This window comes from Vespa mandarinia, chromosome 10 (genome assembly GCF_050613455.1).
Source record: "Vespa mandarinia isolate Hongniang chromosome 10, ASM5061345v1, whole genome shotgun sequence".
Lineage (NCBI taxonomy): Eukaryota > Metazoa > Arthropoda > Insecta > Hymenoptera > Vespidae > Vespa > Vespa mandarinia.
Genome location: NC_140819.1, coordinates 2049256 through 2069981, shown reverse-complemented (window position 1 = coordinate 2069981; position 20726 = coordinate 2049256). Strand labels below are relative to the sequence as shown.

The 20726-nt window shown below is 37.4% G+C and overlaps 1 protein-coding gene across 2 annotated transcripts in view; it reads left to right on the top strand.

The window, feature by feature from the left end:
* The window catches only part of LOC118444812 (ankyrin repeat and SAM domain-containing protein 1A), a 103504-nt gene that overhangs the window by 61106 nt on the left and 21672 nt on the right, over nucleotides 1-20726 (top strand). Inside the window, exon 19 of one of the 2 annotated variants that reach the window (XM_085659791.1) lies at nucleotides 10033-10091. The exons of the other annotated variant lie outside the window; for it this stretch is intronic. Coding sequence (XP_085515917.1) covers nucleotides 10033-10076 — 44 coding nt within the window. The 3' untranslated portion in view covers nucleotides 10077-10091. Of the gene's footprint in view, nucleotides 1-10032; nucleotides 10092-20726 lie in introns of those variants that run through there. 2 annotated transcript variants of the gene reach the window in all.

Genomic DNA, 20726 nt, shown 5'->3' with positions numbered 1-20726 from the left:
CTTATACCACACTCTTCTTCTTATTCTTTAATTTTCATAATTTATAATAATAAAAATCAACAAAGTTTATCTGAAGAACAGTATATATTAATAAAATATACAGATGCTCTTATGCATTTATGCATAATATAATATAAAAGATAGACATCGAGTAGAAAATAAATAAAATATAATGCTGCTGTACTTTATGCTCGACTTATCTGTTTATTTATTTTCCACTAGTCAGAAAGGAGATTGTCCATTGTCTTTTAAAGTCAAATCAAAACAAGTTTTCCTACCTTAGGAAATAGCATTGTTAGCCGATGCGAGTCAATGGCTTGCACTTTGTACTTTCTCGGAAATTCTTCCTTCCGTTTCTAGCCGACGGCAATGTGGAACGCCGCAAGGTAAGCAGGCGGCCTACGGTAAAGATGTTAATTAACCAAGTTTCAGTCTTAACAAAGTTTTTCGATTAGCCAGTAAATTGTTATACGATGCGGGCGCGGCTTGCCGCTTCGTCATTATTTCTCTCTCTCTCTCTTTCTCTTTTTATTTTTCTCTCTTTCTCTTTCTACTTCTCATTCTTCCTTTCCTTTGCTTTCCCAAACAAATCCAAAATTGTAGTAACGAAACGCAGCGAAATAATGGAAAGTCGAGCGCGGAAAAGTTTAGTCGTTAAGAACACCGTCCTTGCTTGAGAAATTCTATAGAACGCCGATCGTTCTCGCTCGTCTGAGTGTTTGGATAATCATTTTGTAAATGTAAAATGTTTTTTACATTACAAAAGAAATACGATAGTTCGCTCATTAGTAATGAAAAAAAAAAGAAAAGAAAAAAGTAAGAGTATGTACACATTTTAATGATTTTTTCGAAACTTTTTCACATCGAGTAGTAAAGAATTGTGATGGAACAATTAACCGAACGTAAATTTATAATCAATTAATTATGAATATCATTGAATAAATAAATAAATAAATAAATATATATATATATATATATATATTGATAGTAAATTAAATAACGTTGATCGCTTTTAATTGTCTTTAAATATTTCCAAATATTTTACGCGTTCTTGTCTGACATTATCCTGAACTTCGAAATACGAAACACGTGCATTTTATCGGCGATCGCGAAAAACGATTGCAATTAGCATTCTACATTAAACTGTTCAGAATAATCCGATTTAATTAACATTATCAACGAATTCCGTACGAATGATCGCTCGATTCTATGCTCTAACGATCCGGTCAAAGTCACGTCCGACATTTAAATCCGAATACGCAATTGATTATATCGTTTCAAACACGAAACCTAGCTAGTAATTACTAAACAAAATGAAAAGAATATGATCCGATTATGATTCACTTTTTCATCTATCTCCGTTTAACTTTCTCTTATCCCTCTTGATTCCGTGAATGAAATTATCAAATTTATCGTTATTATCATCCAGAAAAATCTAAATCCATTTCATTCTCTCGAAGAAATGGTTGGAAATCTTAAGAAATATACCCCCAAATCCTTCGTGAAACATTCGAGCGGTGTCAACGATATCTCTTCGCACGATCGAAGCGGAAAGATCGCGCCTTCGTTCAGCTCGCTTATCGAGAGTAATTCGAGCGTATATCGGACGACGAGGAGAGAAAAGAAATCTGGAAAAGGAGAGAAATAAAACGAAAGGGAGAGAAAGAAAAAGAGAAAGAGAGAGAGAGAGAGAGAGAGAGAGAGTGAGTGAGTGGAAAAGGAGAGGAAGAGGTGGAAGAGAAGAGAAAATAAAAAGATAAACGATGGAACGAATGGCGGGGAGAGAGACGAGGTGAGGGGAATAGAATCCCAAGCCGATAGTAGAAATACGGGCGGTCGTTCGAGTGAAGTATCTCGATGAATATGAAAGTGACAGGCGCGTAATCCTAGGGGGGCAAATTTATCTGACCTCTCCATGGATATCGAGGCCGGCGTTTGACCTGGGTCCACGGAAACGACTCTCTCCCTTCTCTTCTTTTCTTTCTCTCTCTCTCTCTTTTTCTCTCTCTCTCTCTCTCATTTGGTGTTCGTCCTTCTCTCTTTCTCTCTTTCAAAGGGACAGATAACGTATCGCGACTCGCACAAAATCGTACGCGGAACCCATTCGTTTCGTTGCACGCTTGCGTATATTTCGCCTTATCCTTCTTCCAGCGCCCCTTTCTACCTCGAGATTGATATACAATCCATTCGTAAATGACCTTTATCCTCCAACATGGGAAACGGGAGCGTTAATTAATTTTCGGATATTTATGTCTCATGGGATTGCCTCATTTCGTCGGACGTAATAGTTCTTCGTAACTTTACGAAATCACGGTCATTTTTGACGATCGATCGATGGATCCGTTTTACGCACGATTTCGTCTTGTTAGTTCAAGATTTTAATTAAATTGTATTATAAACCATATATTAAGAACACATAAAATTTTATATGTATATATATATATATATATATATGTATAATTTTATACGTTATACATTATATATTTTATATATTATATATATAGCGAAAGAAAGAAAGAATGAGACGACTTTGTTGAGGAATGGATGTCGTTTGTGTGTCGAAATGTTATATATCGAGAAAATTCTTTCGGAGAAAGATATAATAGATGAAAGAGAGAAACTCGTACTATATATGATTGGTGGCCTGTGTTTCAACGTTGCCGTCGGCCGACGGCGTACTTTGACCGAGAAAAATTGTACGTTGATATGATCGATGAGACAGGTTTCGATTCGACGACATTTTGGAGGACAAATTGGATGTTTCCAAGAGGACGGAGGCAGAAACAAGAAGAAGTAGGTTTGTATATATATGCTATATATGCTATATATATATATATATATATATATATATATATATATATATATATATATATATAGATATATGTCAGGTGAAGATCGATGTGGAGAAGGAATGAAAAAGGTAAGAAAGCATGATTTGTCGAAGGAATACGCCTGTCGACGTTGAACCGTGCTTTCGTTCGCTGAAATCGGCGATTTTCTCTTGCCAGGCACGTCGTTGCCTCCGGATCCAAGGATTTTCTCAATTCTGATCCGTCTTTTCGTGTTTCTTTTCTTCTCGCAAAAAAAAAACCGTCCGCGCCGTTGTTTGCACGCATATCTTCTCGACGCACTTTTTTTTCTTATCTCCGCGTGTATGCGCTAGAAAAGACGTGTCACGCACACACCACCTACTCGTTTATTTCTTTTCTTACGCACGATAGCGAGGGGTGTTCCTTCTTGCTACGGTTTCGCTTGAGATTTTGAAAAAAAAAGGAAAAATAAGCTTATTAAAAATGACAAATAAGAATGCGGGTTAAACATTTGTCATCGACTAAGGATAGATTCATATCTATAGATGCAAATGTTTCTTATATTGTTTTTCTTAAAATGTTTTTATATTCTGATAAAAGAAAAGATTCGTATTTAAATTAAAATTTTGAAGGAAATGATTCATATCTTTTTATCTTTTGAAATTCTTCGTATTATTAATCGGTTTTGAAACACGAACTGTTCATCGCGTTTCATTTTACGAAATTCTCATTTTGATAGAATTATTTTGCTTATGGTAGAGTGAAACTTTCATGCTTTGTAGTTTAATAGTCAAGTAATACCGACTCGAAAGAAATTTTTGGCAAATGGTTGCTCTGCTCGCTTTTGAAATATTTGTTAAAATGAAGTAAGAGTAATGTAATGGATTTAATCGTAAATTGCTAACATCGTTAAATTCCTCATGGTTATTTAAATTTGAATTAAATTAATTAAAGACGCTGCATACAATTTCTGATTTTTATTTCTTTTTTCTTCTTTTTCTTTTTTTCTTCTTTTTTACTACGATTTCAAACGTTATTTCAACGAACTAAAGATATTAAGGGTATTTCTAACGCAAACAATATCATTTTCCAATTTCACCCTGTCAGCGAAACAACCCCTTGAAGCAACTTTGGAAGCATTCTCTCTAAACATTGCCACGAGTCGTTTACTTAAGACGATTCTGATTTTTCTCCTGGTTCTATCTATTAAAAACTTATGAAGCGAACTATTAAATGTCTCTTTTTAGAATATAAAAAAAATAGCAAAGGAATATCTCTTTTTTATCGTTTATCCCGTTTCTTTGAATCTCATCGCCGAAGCGTGACGAATATCGACACACGATGTCGAGGCAAACTCTATGCATTGCCTGGGGTTCAGCTTTTGAAAATCGTACGTGGTTCCTTCAAAAACGAAACTAGTCGTCTCCGTTTTTTTTGTCGTATTGTCATTGAGCCACGTGGCCCAAAGACACGCTGAAATTGTGTATTTTCTCCCTCTTTCTTTTTTTCTCGTCAGTTAAAGCAATCAAATACACATAAAGAAAGAGATAGAAAGAGAGAGAGAGAAAGAAAGAGTGGAAAAGGTGGAAACAACCCTCGAGGATTGGCCACTGAAGACACTTACGGACGGACACGCCCGTGTAGTGAAACGTCAGTCAGGCTTAGGACAGGATCTAGATGTTATCTAAGACACAGCTCGTTGCACAGGGCGACGCGTCTCGCTCGTAGCTTTTCACGTGTACACTCCACGTCGTTTCTATGTACATGTATGCGTACACATATGCGTACATGTATGTGTGCATATGTGTGAGTATCTGTCACCTTATTATGTGTGCGCGTATAAGCACACTTTGTATTTATAGGAGACTAATTATTCCAAGCACCCTTCATGTGACGAATCGCACGTTTGAAGCTGTGTGATATGTTGCGTATCAAGGAATGCGTTGAATTATCGATACTTAGATTTTCAATGCGATAACAATTCTTATATTCAGATTTTAAAATGTTCTACGAAGATTTATTTGTGTATAGATATTCATATAGTTGCGTATAAATTTTTTTTATATGAAACTCATAGAAATTGCAAAAGTATCTTAATTTTTTTTTTTCTATTAATATACTTTCACCTTCATAAATGTTTACAATTATGTATGTAACGATTGATAAATTTATTTGCTGAACTTTAAACATCGAGTTAAGAGCAAGAGAGTACGGATGAATTCATTATCATCGACAAATTGACAATTGGAAATTTGAGGATGGTGTTTGACAATCTACGAAATTATACTCTCTATCCATGGTACAGTCGCGTGCGATGATTGAAATCCTGATGTTCGAAATGAGCAGTCGTAGTGCGTATTGATGCTCGAGGACATTCCCGTTGCAGTTGGTTAGTTTCGTGAATTTCGACTTTGTTCGCGCTATCGGAGTGATATTCGCGGTTTAATGATCGTAATATTTGGAACCATACTGATTTTATCAACGAACGTCAGGAAATAATGAATGTTTTCTTTGATCGAAACATCACAATTCTTTTTTGTTTTTATTGCCAACTATCTTCCGCCAGAGTAAAATTAATTATGATCGAGACTCCGCTATACAAGACCTCAAGTTGTTTCAGAGTTAGCCTGTCATTGATCATGGAAACATGCTCAAAGTTTTGAAGGAGTAAAATTAATTGCGATCAAGATTGTAAATTGTTACTGGTTTAGAATGTCGTTGATCATAGAAACACACTCAATGTTTTCATAAATCGAAGGAGATATATAGAAAGGAGAAGAAGGGAGAGAGAGAGAGAAAGATTGAGAGAGAGAGAGAGAGAGAAAGAGAAAGAGATAACAGGAACTAGCTATGTACATATTCTCCATATTGCTAATGTCTCTCCCTTCCGCACGGATATTCCTCCATACCCTCTTCCATCGCCCTCTTTGGCATACAACCCTCTCGATCCCTCAGTCTACTTGCGCGCATCCACTCACACACACATACATACATATATAGATGCACGTACAGAATGAGAGAGATAGATGAACGCATACGAATACGAAGGCGCATATTCACGCAGACACAGCAAAGCGAGGCTGCGACTGACGCCGGGCATCGAGAGAGCTCCCGGGTATCTATCGGATAATTAGCCGGTGATTACGTGGCAGTCATTCGGGCGGATATCAGCACCCTCGGCCCTAGGCCCTCGGCCTCACCCTCGCCCTTGGGCAAGAGGGCGTAGACCGTAGTAGAGCCTTCGACCTGTACTTCCTCTCTCTCTCTCTCTCTCTCTCTCTCTCTCTCCTCTTCTCTTCTCCCATGTACGTACGGAGACGCAAGCACATACATATATATACTCATACATTTTCTCCGATCCTCCGTTTCCTCTTCGCTCAGCTTGAACGGCCGACGTCCACAAGCCAGTTCAGTCTCTCTCAGATGAAGAGAGAGAGAGAGAGAGAGAGAGAGAAAGAGAGAGAGAGAGAGAGAGAGAGAGAAAGAGAGAGAGAGAGAGAGAGAGAGGGATGCAAACCCGCACTTCCTGCATACGTTACTGACGCCCAATGCACTGCTGGCTCGCATTATAGCTCGTGGATAGCGCAGTTTCAGGTGCACCTCTGGATACTCGGATGTGTTTGTATGTTCGCGCATGTGGATGCATTAGCAGGTAGTGTATCGAGACGGAGGTCGTCGTCGTACATATATAGTTATATGTGGATCGGGGCGAGAGAGGAAGGGAGAGGAAGAGAGAGAGAGAGAGAGAGAGAGAGAGAGAGAGGAAGAAGAGGGTCTACCAAGAGGGTGGATAAAGCCTCGGGCTGTCACCAATGAGCCTGCCATCCGGCGCCGTCAAACAATCTCATTATCATTCGATTCACACATGGTAATGGAGGAAGGAGAGATTTGATGTTGGCGAACGACAGTGCGATGGTACAATTAAATAAGTACCAATTCTTATAATTTTCAATTTTACAATTAAATACAATCTATATAATTTTCAATTAAATTCGATATATTTTATCAAACTTCGGAACATTGTTAGTATTGAAATTAGGGATTTAATCATGCGAAGGATATATATAAAGGCTTTATTACAATTAAAAAAAAAAATTCTTACGGTCTACTCGTTCGTACCTGATTTCAGAACATCGAAAGTCAGCACGCAACTAAAGTAGATTCTGATCAAACAGAAAAACGTAGCATGAAAGAGAATACGTTTGAAACGACAAAGAACTCGGGGGTACCAAATTCCCTCTGCGTTTCACCCTCTCGCGCTTCGAGGAGTCAAGAGAAAAAAAAGAAAGAAACAGGAGCAAAAGTACACCGCGAGTGAGATCAAGAGAGAAAAAGAGGAAAAAAAATAGAGAGAAAGAGAGAGAGAGAAAGAAGGAGAGAGAGAGAGAGAGAGAGAGAGAGAGGAAAAATAGCACGGCGCAATTAAATAATTTAAGCGTATAGACCGGCGCGCACGCGACTGGAACTTCAAAAGTGCCACCGCATGTGGGCACGGATACGATCGGGGAAGTTAATTGAAGCTTCTCTTTTTTCTGCCGACCCCCTTTCTCCTTCTCTTTTATTTTTCTATCTGTCTCTCTCTCTCTCTTTCTCTCTCTCTTCCTCTCCCTCTTCCTTTCTCTCTCTCTCTCTCTTTCTCTTACTCTTTTTCTTGGTTCCGCGCTCATTCTCTCGCGGTCTTTCGCATTACGTAAGTCGAGTTCGTTGAAGTGTTCCCATTGGAGGCGCACGCGTACGCCTCTTCACGTACCCGCTTCGCGGATCGCAAAGCCAAAGCGATTGAGTCATTCATCGGGAATAAAAACATACAACAAACTTTTGGTGACAGAGAAAGGGTCGGAGGGAGGAACGGGAACGTAGTTGTATACCAAGAGAAAGAAAGAGAAAGAGCGAAGAAATATTGAGAGGAACTCGTGTGACGTCACGAGCAGAAGGCATTCAGATTGAAGAGCGCTCGATGACTCTTGAAATTTGTATTACCATTAATAACGACGCGGGGGTGCGTGCGCGCGAGCTTACTCCCTCCCTCTCCCTTGTCCTCTCCCTCTTTCTCTCTTTTTCTCTTTCTTTCTCGCTTTAGTCATAACGCATACGGAAGGAAAGCGAAAAATTTGAACGATCGAGTACGTTCGCGTGACTCGCACGAGTCACAGAGATTCTCAATATTTTCATATTAAATGAATGAATGGGAAGGATATTATGATATAAATAGAGCGTTAATCTTACAATTTCAAAGTATATTATTCGATCGGAAGAATCTCGTTGGTTGAGATAATTCAAAAATTATCGGAAATCTTTTATTAATACTACGTATCTTTATTAGATTGTCCTGACGAACGACAATGAATTGAAAACCAGGATCGAAGAATAGTTCCTTAAAGAGAGAGAGAGAAAGAGAGATAGAGAGATAGAGAGAGAGAGAGAGAGAGAGAGAGATAGGAGAAATCTACGTTCAAGACATGTATAATATATTACAATTGTAACTTGTTATGATCTTTATAAGTATTGTACTTCGAAAAAAGATCTCTGATCCAAATGGTAACTGTCTACTAAATGTTTTCAACTTTGAATAAGTCAAATAATTCATAACAAGTTCATATAGAATATATCGGAGAACCACTGATGTAGGTGGTGCTATGTCGTAGCAAGCGTGCTAGAGGCGCCTCTACGTTGAACCCCTCTCGCCCCTTGACAGTCATCACCATCAACAGTAGCTGCTAGTAAGAGAGAGAAAGAGAGAGAGAAGGATAGAGAGAGAGAGAGAGAGAGAGAAACAGAGAACTACATTTCGTGGTGTTGTTCGCGAGGGGTAGCGATACACGTACGTCGGCAACGTATCCAACCAACCCCCATTCCTCAACCAACTGGACTACTACTAGCTGGCGCACCATCCAGGTCGACACTCACCCGCAAATATAATTACTGCCGTTTAAGCTGCTTCCATTGTGTGCCGAACGCTTGACTTGTTCGACGTCGCGCACAACCGCCACGGTTAGATCGCACGAAAAGCGAACGGACCGTAGGGGTAGAGATCAGAGAGAAAGAGAGAGAGAGAGAGAGAGAGAGAGAGGGAGCGAGACGATTGGACTTCTGGGTACTCGTACTGTGATGCGTATTGTTCGTCCAGTTGAAATCAATGCTGTGACGCAAGCGAGAGTTTCGTTTCTCACGTTACGAATCTACACTGTCCTACAGCGATGCGTGAAACCAAGGGTTGCGTTGAACCTCCGTTCAACTCGCTATATGCATCACTTATCGTGAATGATTTCGTTCCAAAAGGAATATTTACCGATCAATCTACGAATATTTGAGGAATTTCGTATCTTCCACGACGAGTATTTTTGTATTTAGAACAAATATTCGTTTTAATATATTACCTCGATATTGATAACCTTCGAAAGTACGAAATATTTTCGTGAATTGTTTTTCAAAATTCATCAAATTCTTTTTCTTCCGTTGCTTCTTGTGCACGATCGATTTCACCAGCAATTTCTGAAACGAATTAAGATTTACTAAACGATTTTGAACTTAATTGTCTTTCGCGGAATGGACTTGAACCACAAAGCTCCGTCTCTCATTAAACACGGCAAAAAGCGCTCGAGACGAAAGCCATGTGCATTGTCGAATAATAACCGGGGCCAAAAATCGAAAAGGTCGCTTCGCTCTGATCGGTACATCGAATAGAAAGATCAGGGGGAAGGAAAACGAAAGAGAAAGAGAAAGAGAAAGAAAAAGAGAAAGAGAGAGAGAGAGAAGAAAGAAAGAGAAAAAGAGAGAGAAAGTCAGAGCCCTCCGCGACGCGTACAATTCCATTATGGAGTTCGAGTGCTTTTCGCGTTAAAAAGAGGGAGAAGGGATTCGTCGTCTTGAGCGGCAAATTGTTTTCCCTGGAAATTTCGCAGCCGTCATTTCGCACGTTTCCCGAGCTTTTCGCCGCGCTCTTTTCCGTGTACGTGTTCTCTTTCTGCCTTTTTCTCTTTCTCTCTTTTTCTCTTTCTCTCTTTCTCTCTTTCTCTTTTTCTCTCTCTTTCTCTCTCTCTTTCTCTCTGTCTCTCTCTATCTCTCTGTCTTTATTTCTCTCGTTCTCCCTTTTCATCCCTCTCTCTTCTTTGGTCTCTGTACGTCCTCGTCGCTAGCAGCAACACCGCTATCCCCTGCCCCTTCTTTTCACTGTTAGCCGTTCTTTTTGACGCATGCGTGAATATCGTATGTCGTTTCGCAGGCCAAGCCGAGCATGGAACGGTCCGACACAAAAGAACGCCGTAAGAAAAGGAAAAGCACGAGTCACGCCGTCGGAAAATAACGTCCCTGTTGTTGACACGTTCTTCGACATTAGAACTGAGTTTCCAACGTGTCGCGTGGATGGCCATCAATTTTCTCCTAAGTGAGCCTAATTCCATTCCATGGTTTTACGTCATTGACATATGCCGCTCCGTTGAAGCATAGAGATGATTGCTTAGGAACGCGGAAAATATTACGATATACTATGATGACAAGTAGCTTTTTGAGGAAAGGTAAAACTATAAATTATACTTTTTAATTTTAATCATCAACGATACAGACTTTCAAAAATAGAATCGATATGTATTGGTAGTTAACGAGATACTAAGAATATATCTATTACGTCTAAAATTAAAACAATTTGTCATAACAGTTTTATAGTTTACTATATGAATGATTATAAATAATAGAAAACATTCGGTTTTTAATCTTATATACATTCTCGTTGTAAGTTATTATAAGGTTATCATTAATGTTTTGAGTATTTGAAAACAAAAGATTTGAAACCGAAGTACTTGTTCGTTCTTTCTTCTTCAATGTTGTTGTTTCTTGTAAGTTGACTCAGGCTTTGATCGAGTGCCAGTCGTAAGAGATTCGTCGATGAAGGAGCAAGTTTTGCGGGACGAGAGGATCTTTTCTAAGCCGAGGATATCGCAGGGATCGTTTCGAAGGGGGTGAAGTCTCGAAGAAGAAAGAATTCCACCATCTGTTTCTCTTATCCTTTTTCTCATCCGCCTTATCGCCATTATCGTTATTTTTCTCCCCTTTTACGTTTTCGCTTCTACATCGTCTGTATTTTGAAACCATACGGTCATTTCGTTATATGAAATCATATCTATTACTTTAACGTCTAGTTCACGTATTTATTTATCATATCTAAGAGAAACTTCTGTTATCTTCCAACATTTTTTTTTTATCATATTTACGTTTTATCGTCTTTCAACATTCTTTCTATTTGAGGATCATGAATATTTATGGTAAAAGTCAGATACACGTATTTTGTTGCATTAAAAATTTCATTGATAAAACCAATATTGAGCGATTAATCTCGATTTACGAAAAATAATTAAATTAAACGATTCCGACGTTACTTTTTAAAACGAATTTCAATTCGTTGGAAATAAAACGGCTACTGGGGAGGTTATAATGAACGCTCGAAGAGTCGAACGAGCGAATAGAAGCAATTAATAAAACTTCAACGTGCGAGTAATTAATCAGCCTCATTAGGCAGAAACTATGCTACGAGTGACGATACAACGACACAACTGTACACGACGTAATACAACACTCTTTTCCTCTTTCAATCTTTCTCTCTCTCTCTCTCTCTCTCTCTCTCTTTCTCTCTCTCTTTCTCTCTCTCTCTCTCTCTTTCTCTCTCTATTTCTCTTTCTCTCTCTCTCTCTCTTTTTCCTTTCTGTCTATCTTTTTATGTTTTATATTCAAAACCATATTACGCTCCCTATCGAATATCGTTTCGTTGGATGGATTCATGAAAATCGAGTAAACTTAAATGATCCAACTATACAAATTTCGAGAAATTATTTGTTTGCTTTGTCACAAATACGACGTATAGATTTAAACGAGTCTCCGGAGAATAGAGAAAATGTATGGCTCGATATATCCGATTAAAAAATCGGATAATCGATTAGATGGACTCGATTGAATTTGTAAACATTTTCAATAAAGAAATATTCCGCGTAAAACCATGAGCGATATATAAAACTTATTGTTCGTAATAAACTTTTCAATTCTCCGTACGCCTATAGTAAGAAAAAAGTATATAAAACATTAAAGCTCAAACGTAGTACGAGGTATAATTACGTTCTATACGTTGCGTTACATAATTATAAAGTAAGTATACAATTATTTGGTAAGATAGAGGTAAAACATGTTTTAACGTTTGCATTTCACAATTACCGATTTTTTGTAATTGCAGCAAACATGAGTAACTGAATGTTCATGAACTATAATGCACTAATGATTCCCTTATTTAGTATTAATGATTCCTTATTAAGTATACTTCCTTATAAGGGAATCTTCATTATTTACTTGTAGAAAATATCGTCTGTTATCATCATTGTTTTATTCAAAGAAAACAAATTTAATTGTTGAGTTTTCAAGTCCACCTTGATGAAGAACCTCACGATTAGAATACTTAAACAGTACGTTTTTAAATTTAGGATATAATCTAAAAGAAAAGACAAAACAATTCTTCGAGATAAGGAGAAATAATGACGTTATATTGTTTGAATAGAATTTCTATTGATTTCGATTAAATATATGTATATGATTCTTGAAGAAGACTTTCAAGATCAAAATATCAGATGAAAGGTGATTGACGAGATAAATGAAAAGATCGAAAGACAATCGTAAATGTTGTAAAGGAGATCAGCGATGCATTCTGGGTCCAGTGATGGTTAAGGCTGATGGTGAGAAGGTAGCTTCGACCGAGTGATTCTCCGCGCCGGCAACCGGAGAGACCTTTTTCTCTCCGCGCGCGTGCACGAGCGGCAGGCGCGCGTGTAAGAGCACCCGCTGCCTGGTTGGCGCGCGTTCGTTCGTCTGATGCTTAATACCGGTTTCACGGCTTGATAAGCCGAAGCGTGTAATTTTGCACCGGCTCCGGAGTCGGATAAGCACCAGGTTTTCTAGTTAAGTGGACCACAAAATTCGGGGAAGCCTATATAAGGCTTTTCGAGGAAGAAGGCGATCAGTCGAGCCACGGAGCTCACCGTCGCAGCATCGTCCTCGAGCATATCGGATCGATCTTTTGCCCTTATTTTTTCTCTCCATCTCTTTTTCTTCTTCTTTTTATTCTTCTTCAATATATTCTTCCTGAACACCCTTTGACTCTGGTGAAAATAGTTCGACGAATGGAAAAGGAACTAACACATCATTGCTTAGATATTTAGTTAACAAATTTTTTCTAATCATTTCAGCATGTTTTTCCTTAGAGATCTTTTAGTGATTTTTTTGTATGGATTTATATTCATTCGATATATTCAATACATTTACGTTCGATCATCTCGATCGCCGTAGTATTATTCGAAGAATTTGAGTTACGATGAAAACACGTTGCCGTACTTACATATTCAGTTAGTATAATAGTTATTATGAAATTCAGTACTTTGAGCGATATTTCTGAGCAAACTTTCGTGAACGTCGAAGGTAAATCTTTAATTAGAACGCGATGAAAGTTAGCGTGTTCGTGAAAAGAAAAAGAATGTTATTTCAAATTTGATTTGCCATTCTATGTTCAACGAAATTTTTCGTATATTTTTTTAAGGAAAAAATTGTAATTTAATAAGGCGTACTGGAAAAAAATTGATTAAGATTTTTAAAAGCTTATTAAACAATTTCATTTCTTCTTTTTATGTACGAGTGATGAATTATCGAAAATTTTATGAAAATGAAATGTAAAAGGAGCGACGAAATAACACGAGAAAGAGAAATCGAAAAATCGTGGATCAAGAGGACCCGGAGCTAACGGGGGATTCGGAGGACGTAAAAAGGATCCTGAAATTCGGCGAAGAGTGTAACATGCGAAAGAGAAAAATCGGATATTCGGTCGTCAAGTAGTCGACAATGTTGAAGAAGAAGAAGACGAAGAGTAAGAGGAAAAAGAGGAGTAGGAAGAGGAGGAGGTCGAGTGACGTTGACGTTATTCGGCATGAAGCGACGTACGTCGGGTAAGCGCGAGAATGCAAGCCAGGTGGTTTGAAGGCTCTTCAGGTCAAACGAGTGGAGCTGCTGGTGTAGAGGATGGGACGGAAAGAAGAAAAGGGTGGCTGGAAGGAGGGAAATGCGGGAGGGGGACGATAGAGTAGATAGACGAATGGAATGAGGAAGAGAAGAAGAAGGAGAAGGAGATGAAGGAAGAGAAGGAAGAGGAGAAGGAAGAGGAGAAGGAAGAGGAGAAGGAAGAGGAGAAGGAAGAGAGGAAGTAAAAGAAAGAGGAGGGATGGAAGAGGAAAGAGAATGTAGACAGGAAGGATGTTCGTCAAGTGCCATCGACTTAACTTGTACCATGGCAGAACGAGCACGAGTCCATGTGCTCCTCCAAGGCTGAAGAGTAAGAGAGATGAGAGAGAGAGAGAGAGAGAGAGAGAGAGAGAGAGAGAGGGAGAGAGGAAGACCGAAGCATGCCGGCATAATAAGCTTTGTGCGCGACTGTCGAGAGATTCCTCTCTCGCGGAGAGCTGAAGAGCTGCCGAGAAGTAGAAGAGCTGTAGTTGCGGTAGCAATAGCAGCAGCAACGGCAGCAATGGGCGAACGGCTCAGCCTTTGCCCTCTGACTCCCACCGGATGAGGAGGAAGAAGAGAAATAAGAGAAGCCAAAAGAAAAGTCGACCATCCGTCGAATACGAAAGATGCGAATCCGTTTCGTCTTTTCTGCTCCAATCTTACCTTTCTCCTTTTACTTCCTTCTTTATTTTTAATTACGAATTACTTCCAAAAGAAAAAAAAAGAAAAACTGAGGAGCTAATTACCTTGGATGGTTTAATCGGTCCGACCTAGAATTTTTGTTTCTTTTGCGTAGAAAAAGGAGAAAAGGTAATGACAGTAGAAAGCCCGTTGACTTAAATACGTCATCTACGTTCACGACACTTCGTTTATGTTTTAGTCAGAATCGGATTATATGGTTGAAGAAAGATTATTATAGTTCTTTTGAAGAAAAATTTATTTTTAACGTTCAAGCGACAATTGGGGACTCTAGTAAAATCGACTTTGGTTGACTTTGGCCGTGAATACGTGTCTATAGAGTATATACTGAACAGGGCTGTAAGTGGGTTAAAGGCACTAGTTGTGTAGAGGGTAAAGTGCATAGTTTGCTTGCGCTCGAAAACAACGGAGAGTGGATCGCCTAACGAAGTGTATTTGCTGCGAGCCCACGGGAACGAAATATGGGGAGCGAGCGGGAGCCAAAGGAAAACGTAATCCGGGATAAGTCGTTAACAGTTGACTCATTCTCCTCTTCGAGCTAAAGGATATCTAGACACTCCGAGCCCTCACTCGTTTGTTCCCAGAGCGGCCTTTCGTTCGTAACGAAACAAAGGATGCGCGCGCGAATTTCCAGCAGTTTATACGTATACGTATATACGTTATATGTTTATATATATATATATATATATATATATATATACATATATATACATATATATACATGTACATATATATGTGTATGTACCATATATTTGCATTTTGCGTAAACATGCCGACAAATAGTTACAGATGAATATTTCACTCGAGAAATAATGGGAACTCTCGATCTGCTTATAAAACAAACCGCGCGAGACTAGTATAATAATCCTATCTCGATCTCAGCTCATAACAATTCCAGTTTATCTCTTCGTATTGGTCTTATTACTATGTGTTAAAGAAGATCGTTATCGTCTACGGATTTACGCGTTTGATAAGATCTATTAACCTTTTGATTGCGAGCCGTTCTAAGCTGAAGCGCTTCATGTAAGCAATATGCTGCCCGTGGATGCGATTGCTAGGGACATACAAATGAGACAATAGTAAACAACCAATACCTTAGCTGGGCGCATATATGCATCCATAGCAGGTAAAGGATTAAAGAAAACAGAAAAAAGAAAGTAATAAAAAAGATATGGAATAATATTGGAACTGGAACGATGAATTCGTCAATGCATATGATTAATGTGTTTTCTTTCCGAAAAAGATACGATTACTTGATATTTATAATACGAATATTCTCTCGAAACAACGTGTAAATTGACGCGAAAAACTGAATTCAAAATTAAAGAGAGTTTTATTTATTCGAAATTAAGATTTGTGCAAAACGAAGTATTCTAACAAATAAAGGCATGCAAGATGCATAGTAAAATGAGAAGAACGACAAAGACAAAGGAAAAAAACGGATAGAATTTTCACACTAATTTAGCATATATCGATTAAAAGCATTGTTGAGTATTACTTACTAGATTTTCATTGTATTCGATGATCGTACGTAATATAATTTTTCCTCTTTCTCTCTTTCTCTCTTAGCTTCTTTCGTTTCTTTCTAGCGTCTCTCTTTGGCTCAATTCGACAAAGAACAGTCGAACCTGTGGAAATCCTGTCTCCGGTCGGTACGGTTAGTCCGTAGTAAGAGCGAGTGAGAGAACGGAAGAGAAAGAGAGGGAGAATGAGGGAGGGGTGGAAGCATGGGTACACGAACGAGGTGGTTCGAAAAGGGGTAGGAAGGAAGAGGGATGGAGCACTCGTTGATTTCCCGTTTTCATATTCAATATGATCTGTCTCGGCATTGTATTCATTGAAAACGAGTCAACCGCATGCAAGATCAGGAACCGGGCGCCAGAAACGAGAGTGGATCATGGAAGCTCTCGGTCTCTTTCTCTCTCTCTCTCTCTCTCTCTCTCTCTCTCTCCCTCCATCTCTCTCTTTCCTTCCCTCTTATTCATTCGCTCTCTCTCTCTCTCTCTCTCCTTTCAACGTTGGCAATGATGGTGATGCTAGTGGTAGTGCCGCCACTGACGACGACGGTGTTGGTAATGGTGGATAGGTCGTTGCGGTGGTTGGATGGATGGTTAGTTGGTAGGTAGGTTGGTTGGCTGGCTGGTTCTCTACTCCAACTAATGAAAGGAGACTCGTAGTAGGGTCCGTAGGTTGCTTGCTTGGCTGAGGTTTAAAGTCGATGTGTCCTCTTCACGGTGGATCATGGCGAGAGCACGAACGAGAGAAGAGGTTGGGCAAAGTAGTGCAGGAACCGAAATGAGAGCGAGAAAGACCTGGAGATGGAGATGGATGTTTCGAGGAAGAATCTCCCTACATCTCACTCGCGTAGATATCTTTTGAGATTCGCACGAGATTTCTGGATGGGTGGAGTTCGCAATGTGGGCTCATGTATTTAGAAAGTCGAAACTGAGTTCGGAATTCTCGTATCTTTACGACAAAGTTTACTTTCATAATGATTGATGAAGATCGTTGCATTATTAAAATATATGGAAAATGTAATGATTATTTTTATAAATAAATGTAAAAGGTACAATTCAATTATTCGAGAAATAAATTTAATAATAATATAAATGACTAAAAAGAAGGACGTGACGTAAGACTTGCAAATATCGATTGCGATATTTTAAATCGATAATTTGATCTTTTACTTTATGAAAAGCAAGTACTAACAATATTAAAAAGATTTAAAAAGATAAATTTAAATGATTTATTTATAATTGGTTTAATACTGTTCTGAATTTTTCTGACCAGTAAAAATAAACATGATTAATAAAACATCGTTCGGTATATTGTCATTAAAGAAGTAATTTAGGTAATGAATAGTAATATTTTTAAGTTTGTTAATTCAAACGAGTTGCTTTAGATGCTTCGCTCTTATCAAATTAGAAGTCTAGCAGGATCTCTTGTAAAAAAGGAGGATATTGCAAAATCATACAATTATATAATTTATTTTCGCAAAAGCGAATAATGTGAACGAAAGTAATTTTCATTAACTTTGCAGTTTGTCTGTTTTACTGAATCTGCGAATTCGTTGGAAGAAAGAAATTATAAACTTAGATTGAACATTATGTTAAAAATATATTATTCGAATTAAAATGTCTAAATGAAATATTTTGAGAGAAGTATTGTTTATTCAATTTTAAATATATTCTCAAGGATCAACATTCACGAGGATTCGTAATTTTCTTATTAATTAAATAATATTATCTTTGTTTATTATCGCAATACAAAATAAACTACGACAATCACATTTTTTTTTATCGAAGAACTACATCAAGGTTGTTGGAAATAATCTCGAAATGAGCATGCATCTCGGTATTTCGAAACGTATAGCGTGAAGCTAAAAGCTAAAATATTCCTCGGTAATATTCAGCTTAATGCCTTGGTGGCATCTACATCGTATGATGCGCCGAATACTCGAAAAGACTTTCCACTAATGTATTGGACGCGCATAATATTTCAGAGTGAAAACGAGAGATCTACGAATCAAGAAAATGGATTCTCTAGAGAAGAGAGAAAGCTTTGCTTGGTTGAATGTAATCCGTTATTGTATATAAGTATATCGAAGCTTTTATTTTAATTTAAATTTTAGGATAATTGATTAAATATTTTAAAATAATTTTTCTCTAAGATAGAATTATTTTTTTTCCTTTTTTTTTTTTAATATCATGTAATAATGTATCACACTTTGTGAGATAATGCTTACCATCGGTGAAGGGAAATTAATTTGTACGGTTTCATTTAAATGATAAAACTATGACTTTAGTGTCGTATTTTTAGCTAGAACGAAAAATACGAAATGGTTAAACATCTTTACTTTTTGGATATATCAAATAATATGGAGGTAGAACGTTGCGTTATTACGTAGAAATCGTGTCAAGTGTGCGTAAGACTAGCGTACCTTTGAAATGAATTAACAGAACGAATTACCAGCGAACTATTTTCAAAATGAGTGCAAAGATTTAACGTTCTTAATTAATCCTGATAATTAATCCTTTTTGTCATATTACTACGTACGTCTCTTTGTATGCTTACAAAATGACGGAGTATAATTTAGACGGACTCATTAATTTATGGCTACTTTGGTAGTTCTTTTGAGAAAAAAAATAAATGACACTCCTTTTCATTAGCGGCTTAGCCGAACCTCTCCTCTGCTGCTCGCTCTCTTTCCATTTCCCGAATTAGCGAATTTACGCATTGCGCCTAAGCATTTCACGAAATTTTTTTTATGAAATCTCTTAGTATAATATTACTCTTATCTATTCATTTACACGAAAAGATAATATATTTCAGGAAAAACATATCCTCCTTTAAAAATATTTTTTCATCTCATTTTATCAAAAAAAGTAACGATCGTTAATTTTAATTTGATTTCAATCAATTTCCATCAATAAATTGAAACGATTCGCGAAAAGTAAAAATAAGAAGTAAGAAGTAAGAAGTAACGAAAACAAACCATTATTTAAAATATAAAGCTACGATAGATAATAGAGACAACTTTAAAATATATTTATCATAGAAATTAATAAAATCAAGAAAAAATGGTATCAATGATGATTTCGAGATATATAGATCCATAGTTGATAGTTAATGTCATGTACAAGATATGTAGATGGAGTGGAAGGTGGATTGTTAAGAAGGAATCGAGGAATGGACGGATACAAGTACGATGAGGAGGTACATTCAGTTCTTGAAACGTTCGCGAAAAGGAACAATGATAGCGGGGATAGGAAACTCAGTGGGTTTGTTGCCGACGCGCTCGCAACGCCAGGCAGAAGCTGCAGTCCTATAGGCGACTATAAACCGGCGCACGGGTATTGGGGTGCACCAAGAGTGGTGGTACGGGGCGGAGCGATGCCGATAGGAGGGTTGCAACCGGCTATTCGAGGGGGGTTGCTTTTTCGGAGGGTTGGATCAGCGCGATGTTACATGCGCATTGCGCTATTCCATCTTGTATATACAGTAAACCACTCCACGAGGAATAGATTTTCTTTTTTCCTTTTTTTTTTTCTTTTTCTTTTTTTTTTTTTTTTTTTTTTTTTCTCTATATTTAACACATGCCCTTCGAGATCCACGATTTTATATTATTTTGTATTATTATTTAATACCGACTAAGTGGACGGTATTTGTGGGTAAACGAATTATTAATTACAGAATGTTCCTTCGCATCTATTTGTTAATATCGTTTTTATCATTGTTGAAATTACTTTGTAGATGACTATTGAAATATATAAATATGTATGCATATATTTAATCAAAGTATTTGTTAAATTCCTTTAACGATAAGAGTTTTTATCATAGTTTTTATTATGAATTCAATTTGCAGATAAAAATCACGAGTTACTATAATATATTAAATAATCGATTTTCGAGTATATGTAATATACTTAAAAAAAATGTATATGTATTAAATTGAATACATTTATATTATAATTTGTTGTTATCATTCGAAGTTATTATTTAATGTGTTTTCACTGTATACGAAGTGTCGGAAATAATTCTAAAAGTGTCTTACATTTTCCGAATATAATAATAATCATCATTTGCTTTCAGACGGACGTGTATGTATTACGGGAGTAAGAGTACGTAGACCTATTTAATGAAGGATAGGGGTGTACGCAATTCTGTGACGTGGAGTACAGCGAAAGAGGGAGGACAGAGGAGAAACGTATAATAAGCAATAGGCATATTATGTTCGACATAGCTTGTACATAATTTAATTGTAGTCCTAACGTTTAACTGAAGTATCTATATCATACGTTATGATTTATCAATTCAAAGTATATCGTACATTTTTTTTTTATTAAAAACAAATACTTCTAAATCTACAAAGTTTTTATTTATCTTTAAATTTTTCTTTTGAAACGTGTCATGCGAATTTTACGAGAAAACAAAGAAATATTCCAAGACTTTTATTCCAGCGATTTCTAGAAAAAAAAAAAAAAAAAAAAAAAAAAAAAAAAAAAAAAAAAAATCATAAGTCGCAAGATAAAGTGGAACCGTCGCGTACAATATCCAAGCTTAAATTGTAAATCTCGAAGAAAAAAGTCATTATTTCAGGGTGCGAAGTAATATTTCGCATAACGCGCGAGCTTCGAGCTCGTCCCCTGACGAACGACAAACACGTGCGTCAGCAGCGAAGTAGAAATGATT